Source organism: Pteropus vampyrus, unplaced genomic scaffold (assembly GCF_000151845.1).
Source record: "Pteropus vampyrus isolate Shadow unplaced genomic scaffold, Pvam_2.0 Scaffold321, whole genome shotgun sequence".
NCBI classification, from domain to species: Eukaryota; Metazoa; Chordata; class Mammalia; order Chiroptera; family Pteropodidae; genus Pteropus; species Pteropus vampyrus.
The window spans coordinates 1,610,037-1,619,070 of NW_011889102.1; the positions used below are offsets into that span (position 1 = coordinate 1,610,037).

Here is a 9,034-nt window from a genome sequence, read left to right on the forward strand (position 1 = left end):
AAAAATAATAAGGAAACTGATGATTTACCTTTCCTTTAAAAATCAACCTGATGTAATACAAAAAGTATGGACTTAAGAAAAATTGGATCCAGATTCACATTTGGTTCTGCCACTCACTAGTTTGTTACTTTGTTCAAGTTACCAAGGTAATCTGTACCACAAACTAATCAACTGCTTTAAGAAAAATGGTAATAATTCTTTCTATCTTGAAGACTGGTTACAGAGATTAGCGAGATAATATATGTGAAAGCACCTACAGTATAGCCAGAAATGTTAGGTTATTAAAATATATTAATTTTTTCAATCTCAGATAATTTCTAAATGTATATTAATGCTAGATAATATTTGCCTTTACTATTTACTAGGAGATTCTGGATTTGTTAAAATGTGGGTGTTTACTTAAAGTGTGAATTTATGTAGGTGGTATTGATATAAATATTTATATTACTTTAAAAATTATATGGTTTTAAAAATACTAATTTTGTCTTCGGAAGTTATTGAAAACTGTATTGTCAGAAACTGTGAAAGAGATTATAATTGTGTTAACTTTAACTCTTCAACCTGATTGTTTTAAATATTTTGTTTAGATTGACAAAAGATTTTATGACTTTTTAAAAACTGTATCATTTCATTTTGATTTAATAGTTATTTTATATTCAAATGAGTTTAACAGTGTGCTTTGATGTTTTGAGGAATTCTTTTTGTCGAAGTTGGTTTTACAGTTTTTAAAAGTTTGATATCTAGATCCCAGATTTATAATTTTGGGACACCCACTATATTTATTTAATTGATGAAAAGCAAAATTTCATTCTTTCCATTCATTTTCCCTGGATTTTCTAATTCAGCTTTTCAGTAACAGAAGTGGCTTGGTCAGTTGAAATTAAAGGCTAAAGGCTTTAACTCCTAGACTTTGTGTTTTGATATTAGTAATCCGTAAGGATTAAAAAAGACCTCTTGATTAATGACAATTGACCAATCTATAAAGGAGTTTTTATACAGAAGTTAGTTGTCATATCATTTTTGTTAAATACTATTATTTCAGGTCTACTTTCAGTGACCTTTGCAAATATAAAACTGTAATGAAGAGCTCAAAAACTGCTTTTAGTTGTGTATATTTTTAAAATTTATATAGACAGATGAGTTTATTGAGTTTCATTGAAATGTTCTTTATTTTTTGAGTATTGGTCAGGGTTCTTAGTTTCAGACAACAGAATCCAAATCAGCTTGTTTAAGCTGAAAGGGTTTACTAAAGATAATAAGATAATTTCCAGACACATTGGGAGAGCTAAAGGAAGAGGCTATGTTTTGAATTTCTAAAAACAACTCCTAGAACCACACCTTAGAACTGACCTGCTACAAAGCTGCCTCTGCTTTAAGGAAAAAGCTGCCTCTACCTCTGAAGGCCCTGTAAACCCTAATGCCATTGACCTACTCAGAAAGTGATCGTCACCACTGACAACCCCTTGACTATCATCCTGTTCCTATCCCCCCACCCAGCTCATACTGTTCATTTCTTCATTACAAATCTTCAGGTAGCACATCTGCTTCGCTGAATCTAGGTCATGTTGTACCCTAGTTATCAAAGAGTCTTGGAAAGTAGTTTTAACTACAGTAGTTTTATGCTGTAGAAAGTTTTATAATACATATGTAGAATCATTTTCTATTTACTATTATTTGGGATAGAGTACAATAAGTTCTTTTGTAAAAAAAAAAAAAATTGTATTTATCCTTTAATTCTGTATATTTGAGTAGAAATAGAAAGAAACCCCCTCAAAAAAGGAAAGTTTGTTTAATCCAAAGATTGTAATCAAAATTTTTGTATCGAATAATGACGTATCAAATAGATACTTGCTGCATTTGTCCCTGTACAGAGTTCCATTAAAAAAAAAATGAACCACAAATAAGCTGTTATATCTATAAAGAACCTTTTAGATTTACATTTTTATTCCCAACTTGCCTGAATGATTTCAAATGAAACTCTTGAAATGAGGCTGGCCTGAGGTTTGGGAGGAAGGTGGGAGGAGGTTGGAATGAACTTGTACATGTCTGATTAATGCTGAATAACAGTTCTATAACTCACCTGAGAGGAATGTATAGTTTTGAATCATATTTATTGTTTGCATGCCAGGTTTTGAAGATACAAATTTGAGTACTTAACATTCATTGTTAACTTTTCTGAGGTTATTCTGTCAAATAATTAGTCAATATAAATTGTCTTCTCATGACGATAATACCTAACAGTTATTGAACCCTTGACTGTCAGGCAATGCGCTAATCACTTTAAAATCATTATTTCATTTAGTCCTCATAATAACCATTTGAAGTGAATATTAATATTCCTTATTTTATGGGTGAAGAAGAAGATAAATTACTATAATGTTATACTTTTGAAGTATCCTTCCTTACTCTTTTCTGACCCAAAAAACCTTCTTGGTGGCATGTACAAACTATTAAAGGAACAGAGAAATGTTATGAATGAGATAGTCCAGGTGTGAAAGAAACGAAGTTGCATGTTACATTTGAAACAGATTTGAAAATTTTCATTCTTGGCCAGTAGTCTCTCAGTTGTTGGGAAAGAGACGGAAAGAACATGTGTATGACCAAAATGTGCTCTTCCTCAGAGATAGGACTCACAGATTTCCATGATAAAATAAGTCACATATCGCAAAAAGTTTTTTTCTTTGTGCTTTCAGAGTAAGCTTATAGTTGTTTGGTTAAGCATCTACATTTTTTTAGAAATTTCCCAGAATGCTTATTCCAACGTGAGCCTGGGATAAGATTATGTTGCCTAGTGCTTTTAGTATGTTTTTATTATTTGCCAGTCCTAACTATCCACCCATGTTTACTCCAACTATTTTGCTCTTTGAGGTGGTGCCAGCTCCTTACACTCTTCCTTACCAACTGTCTGGAGCTAGTTATTATGCAAGACTAGTTTCTAAGGCTACTGTTGAGTAGCTTATCCAATGGTTACTTGGGAATAATTCATAACAAAGGTATTAAAAAGTATGAGTGCCTAGTTGGAACTTTGTTTCTCCTTTATATAGTCAGAAGAATTAGTGAAAATACTAAAAATAAAAAGAATGCCTAGGAGAGACAGAGGAAGAGGTATGGCTTTTTTAGATAGAGTAAAGAATGAAGTATCCAATTTTGTATTGCTAAGTACAAACTTTCAAATATATGAAATATCTTTTTCTCTTATGCTTGAAACTTGAATGCATAGCTAAAAAATAAGATGGATAATTACTCTGAACAGTTAAGCCCATTTTCAGTATATATATAACGATTTCTTTCTTAATGAAATTCTAAATTTGTGGCCCGATTAAAATATTAGAGAAAATTGGATTTTAAAAAGTAACAAGATGCTAAGAACACTCTTTTTGCATTTAATTTTAATAGCATGTGTGCTATAGACTGATAGTGTTTTTAGATGGCCTTCTCAAGTTTGTTAGAACCTTTAATGGAAAAACATCTTTTCTTTGCACTCTACCTCACAACACACTCACATACACCCACCAAAGAAGAAATTTGATAGCATTTTTAGTTTAAGGTTGTACACTAACATACATTATTTTATGATTTTGGAAATTTAATATGATATGATATTTAAATGTAAATGTCTTAAGTCTTGATTGTCTATACTGCTTAAAGGATAATTTTCCAGTGAATATTAGTAACACATACATAACAATTTTCTGAGCATTTTTATTGTTATATGATATTGACTGACACTTTAGGTCAAATCGCCTTTGCTTTTAGGATGAAGTAGGAAGATTTAGTAGTTAGCAACTGACTTTTCATCTCTCCTGTCAGCCTGCCTAACCTTGAAGTAAATGAACAATAAAATCTATTATTTTCATGGAAATTTTATAGCTGTTCAAAATCAAATGGTTTAAAGTCATACAATTTAGAACTAATGTGTTTTGTGAGTTCTAGTTATTTTTAATGTCTTTTATGTAATTGTGTAGTGTTCTCTTTGTGTTTCAGCATCATTTTTGGCATTTGTCTAAGCTTCTTAAGAATATAGATAAACACTCTTTTTTATATTCTTAGGTATATATTCATTCTGCCTTTTATAGAACAAATGAGTCGTTCACCTTAAAAATGAAAATATTTATGATGGTTTTTATCAGATTACATGCTCGCATACATAAATGTTATCTTTGATATGTAAAGATTTTTGGTTGATACATCATCTCTTAAAGCAATCATTTTTATGTCTTAATTTCAGCACTAGGTTTTCTTTTATTCTACCTATTCACATGTACTGGAATAATGTTCAATTTGTATAAACTTCCATAAATACGTTTTTAAACCTTATTTAACAAGAAACATTATTTTTTCTAGGCATTTTACTTTTACTACAGTTGTTCCATTAAAGATGAACCAATGGAGTAAATAATAACGGCAGACTTTTTTTTCATATTTTTTTCCTAAAACATTTTTAAAATTTATTTTTTAATTACAGTTGACATATAATATCATATTGGTTTCAGGTGTACAACATAGTAATTAGACATTTATATAGTTTATGAACAGCAGACTTCTTTATATTTATATTTAAAAACCTCTTAAAATAAAGTCTTAGATTTTATTAAAGTACATAAATACAAGTACAGTGGTATTTGAGGGTTATTTAATTTTTATCATAACTTTTAAAATTTTTCTATTAATATAAATTTATAGTGACAGATATTTAAGTTTGTTAAATGAATATTAAATATTGATTATGTGCCAGGTACTTGTCTGAAATCTGTGGACACAAAAGAGAGGGGAGGTAGAGGGGAAGCGAAAGAAAGGAAGGAAAGAGAAAGGAAAAACCAATTATCTGTTTTGAAAAGGTACTTATGTGACAGGAGGCAGATGCTAAAAACATTTCAGTATGTATATAGAGATATAGACATTGGTGATCTAGGATTGGGAGCACAGAAGAGAGGTATTTTCTGGAGGAAGAATTATAGTTGGTCATTAAATTTTATAGCTAATATTTTATGAGAAAGAAAAAAACTTTTCCCCTCTCCCCCCACAAAAAAATGTTTTATTTTAAATTAAGAAGCCTATTCTATTTCCAAGAATGAAAACATTGAAGGAAAAGGTAGCCATTTCATAAGTGCATTTTTGCATAATTTCTCTTCACCTAGTTTTTAATTCACTGTTCTTCATCTGTATTCTTTCTGCTGTTATAATATCCAAAAATATTGTATTTTAAATATTTTATTCCTGTCTACAGCCATGCCACCCTGAACAAGCCCAATCTCGTCTGATCTAGGAAGCTAAGCAGGCTTGGGCCTGGTTGGTACTTGGATGGGAGACCACGTAGGAAGACCAGGTGCTGTAGGTGTAAAAAATAAAATTAAAAGAAATAAGGGATTGTAAGCTGACAAGGTCCTTGCAATCTGTAGAGTCAACCAAGTGTTGCCTCGCCTAAAAATAAATAAATAAATGGATGATAAAATAATTAAATATTCCAGAATTTTTTTTTTCAATTTTTGATATTTTTCTTTTTTTTAAGCACTTTGGTCAATCTTTCTATATAAATTCCTTAACATTATTTATAATTATTCTTTTAAGGTCTGTTGGCAAATTCCCTGAATCATCTGTGAATCTACTTCTATTGCTTTTTTTTCTTTTTGAATTACGGGTCATATTTTTTGTTTCATCTCATATTTCATAATTTTATATTTTATGCTAGACATTGTATAAAAGAATAGTACAGACTAAAATGGGTAATATTTTCCCCTAGAAGGGCCTTCACTTGTCTGGTAGCTAGGATGAGGGGCTAATACATTCATCATTTAATCTGGAGTTGAGTTTGGTCAGGGCTTTGTGCCACTGCAGTTAATTTCCAGTGTCTCTAGCACAAGATCGGGCCCCACCCTCTTGCCAACTTCTGGGAAGACCGTCAAACTAAAGCTAAGTTTAGGGAGGAAGACATAGCCAGGATTTTATGATGTTTGGGAGATCTGATTTTCAGGTCTCTCAATGCAGAGCAAAGAGTTAAAGGGGAGAGGAAAGGTTCTGATCTGGATTTGGCACGGTTCATTATCTAGTTGAGAACTAGTAGACAAAGTAAGGGCTGAGTTTCAAAGTGAATCTTGAAGAATAAACAGTCTAGCTGAGTCATGTTCTTGAGAAGATGGCATTTATTCTCAGAAGATGGTATTTAGAATTTTTTAAAAGTTAAGAAAAGTAAATAAAAATAAAAGTTAATGAACCAGAAATAAATTGTATGGTTTTTTTCTTTCTTTCTTTCTTTCTTTCTTTCTTTTTTTTTTTTTTGATGATACTTGGTAAATGGTAGAAAGATAACAGGCACAGATATTTAGCTTTGGATGAAGTCAAAACAAGTCTTTGAGTTATGATTTTCTAAGACTAATCCAGATGTTATTAATAGAAACATTTAAATGTTTATAATTCAAACTTTAGTGATTCCTTACTCATAGTACTCTTTGTTTTCATTTTACTTTTTAAATAAGCTTTAAATTTTTCTAATGGCATAAGAAAAAAATTCAGACGAGCCCATTTCTTTGCAATAGTGTTCTTTAAATCTTCTTTCAAGGCTTTTGGAAAGTCTCTGACAGTAAAAACCTACTAATTCTAAACTCATTCCTGGATATTTAATCAATTCCTCGTACTTTTGGGTGTAAATTGACCTTGTTTTGACCTTGCAAAGCTAATCAGCTCAAGAAACTAATTATTAAAACACATCTGTGCTGCTTAGAATTAGTAAGACTTGTCTCGAACTTGCATCATAGATTTTAGGGGGACATCTGGTATATATTTTAATAGGCTTCATTAAGTAAATTTTATGTCTTTGGTGGGGGAAGAACGTTTCTATTTGTGATTCTACTTTTACAGTCAGTTTTAGGTTTCTCCTTTTATAAATGACCATGTGATTTAGGGCATGATCCTGAACTTTCTACTTTTTTCTGAAACCTGAACTTTTGTAGTTAAGCTTAGATGGTGGTAGAATACTTAAATCTCTTAATTTATTCCTGGTAATTGTGTTTTGTTTAGTAATATGTGCTATAAGCTACAAGGCATTGGGAATGTAGTAACAAGCCAAACAGACAGTTCTGTCCATGAAGCATTAATGGGGAAACAGCAAAATGCATCTTATGAATATTAGATAAACCAAAGAATTATTGAGAATTTGATTGTATGTGATAGAAGCATAATAGTTATATAAGAAAATGTCCATACTTTTTAGAGATGTAAACTGAAGTATGTAGAAGAGAAATGACATGATATCAGGCATTTGCTTCAAAATAGTTCAACAAAAAGTGGGGGTTGGGGCAGGGGGCAGAGATTGTATAGATAAAGTAAATGTGGCAGATACTGATAACTGTTGACTATGGGTGACAAGTACTCAGAGGTTCTCTAAGTGTATATTTGTTTGAAATTTTTCATAGTTGGATATTTTTAAATAATCATACCAGTGACTAGTATTTAAGAAATACACATGAGGCAGAGATACTGCACTGAGATAAGTTGTTTCTATACAACTCAGCTACTTGCTATAGGTACGAAAGCTGAGCACATGCATACCCTGTGGCTTAACCATCTCATGCTTTAAACAACAGAAATGTGTCCATATGTTCACCAAAAGGCATGTACAAGAATGTCCATTGCAGCATTCGTCGTTATAGCCCCAAACTAGAAACAAGCCAAACATTTCATTGGTAGTTGAATGGATGAGTAAATATGGTATATTTATGGAGTAGTGTACATCAATGAAAAAAGGTGATGTTCACTATATACTACAACACGAATGATTTTCATGAACACAATGTTCATTTAAAAGAGCAAAAAAGGACAGATACAGAAAAGTTTCAGTATTTAAAATTTTAAAATAAGCTAAACTAATATATGGTGATAAATATCAGAACAGTGTTATTTTGTGGGAGGACTTAATAATTGGAAAGGGGATAATAAAGGCTCTAGGATCTTGGGAGGGATCTGTATCTTGATTTGGAACTTTGTAAAAGTTCACTAAGATATATCCCAATGATTTGCTTACTTTTATATATGTGTTGTATATTTTATACTGGTATACTTCAATAAAATTTTTAAAAAATATATAGGTATTCACACTGGCTGAAAGAAATATCTCTGTATTTTTTGCATATATGTGATATTTCAATTAAAATATTCATCAAAACAAACCAGGTAAAGGACATCTAGTAGTCAGAAGCTTGATGAATAAAAAGAACTGAAAGGAGTCCAGCATGGCTAGAACAAGTAGACCATAGTATTTAAGAAATGTAGAGAGCTGTCCAGATCATTTAACACTTTGTACTATTTGGTCTTTTCCTTAGACCATGGCTGGAGAACAAATAGGAGACCTGGGTGGATATGAGAAGCCAGTGGGTAGGCTGTTATAAAACCTCAGGCAAGAAATGACAATGACTCACACAAAGGTAGTTTTAGTGGAGGTGGAGAAAAGTAGACATATTTAAGACCTACCTAGAAGTTAAAATTGATAGGACTTGAGGATGTTTAGGTAAGGGGGTGAGGGAAAGAGGTAACAGTGGCGATTCCAATATGTTGCATTTGAAATGCCTTTGAGGTAGGCAGATAGTTATGTCCAGTAGGGAATTGGAATGTTCTTCTGTGGCCTGTCTTGTCAAGTCAGACTTGTGATCTATTTGGTCCAGGTATGATATATGAGTAGAATCAAAGAATGTTTCGTAGGAGGATGTTTTTTAAAATATCTCCCAAATAAACTGATGCTGTTTAACAATGCATTTTAGGCAATCATAAAATTACATAAATCATTCTTGAACTAGAGTATATATTTTAACCTGTGCCGCTTCTTGAGGTTAATGGACTCTAAAAGCTTTTTATTAAAAAGCAAATCCAGTGGAGTAGCATTATGTGTAAATATAATTTAATCTAAATTAACTATTTAATAAAAAAAGAAAAAGAGTTTGTGAGAGAAATAATGTTCTAAATAGTGCAGATGATTCTACCCTCCATTTTAATTAGTGAACATGTGCCCCATAATTAGCACGAAGTAAAAAACACATCTGTCATT

At 31.4% G+C, this 9,034-nt stretch overlaps 1 protein-coding gene and 1 pseudogene across 1 annotated transcript in view; both read left to right on the forward strand.

Moving 5' to 3' along the window:
- The window catches only part of PRMT3 (protein arginine methyltransferase 3), a 106,300-nt gene that overhangs the window by 66,641 nt on the left and 30,625 nt on the right, over positions 1–9,034 (forward strand). The window contains exons 13-14 of the mRNA XM_011377781.2: positions 3,397–3,401; positions 5,365–5,409. Of these exons, the coding sequence (XP_011376083.1) occupies positions 3,397–3,401; positions 5,365–5,409 (50 nt within the window). The remainder of the gene's footprint in view (positions 1–3,396; positions 3,402–5,364; positions 5,410–9,034) is intronic.
- LOC111730574 lies at positions 5,220–5,338 on the forward strand (annotated as a pseudogene).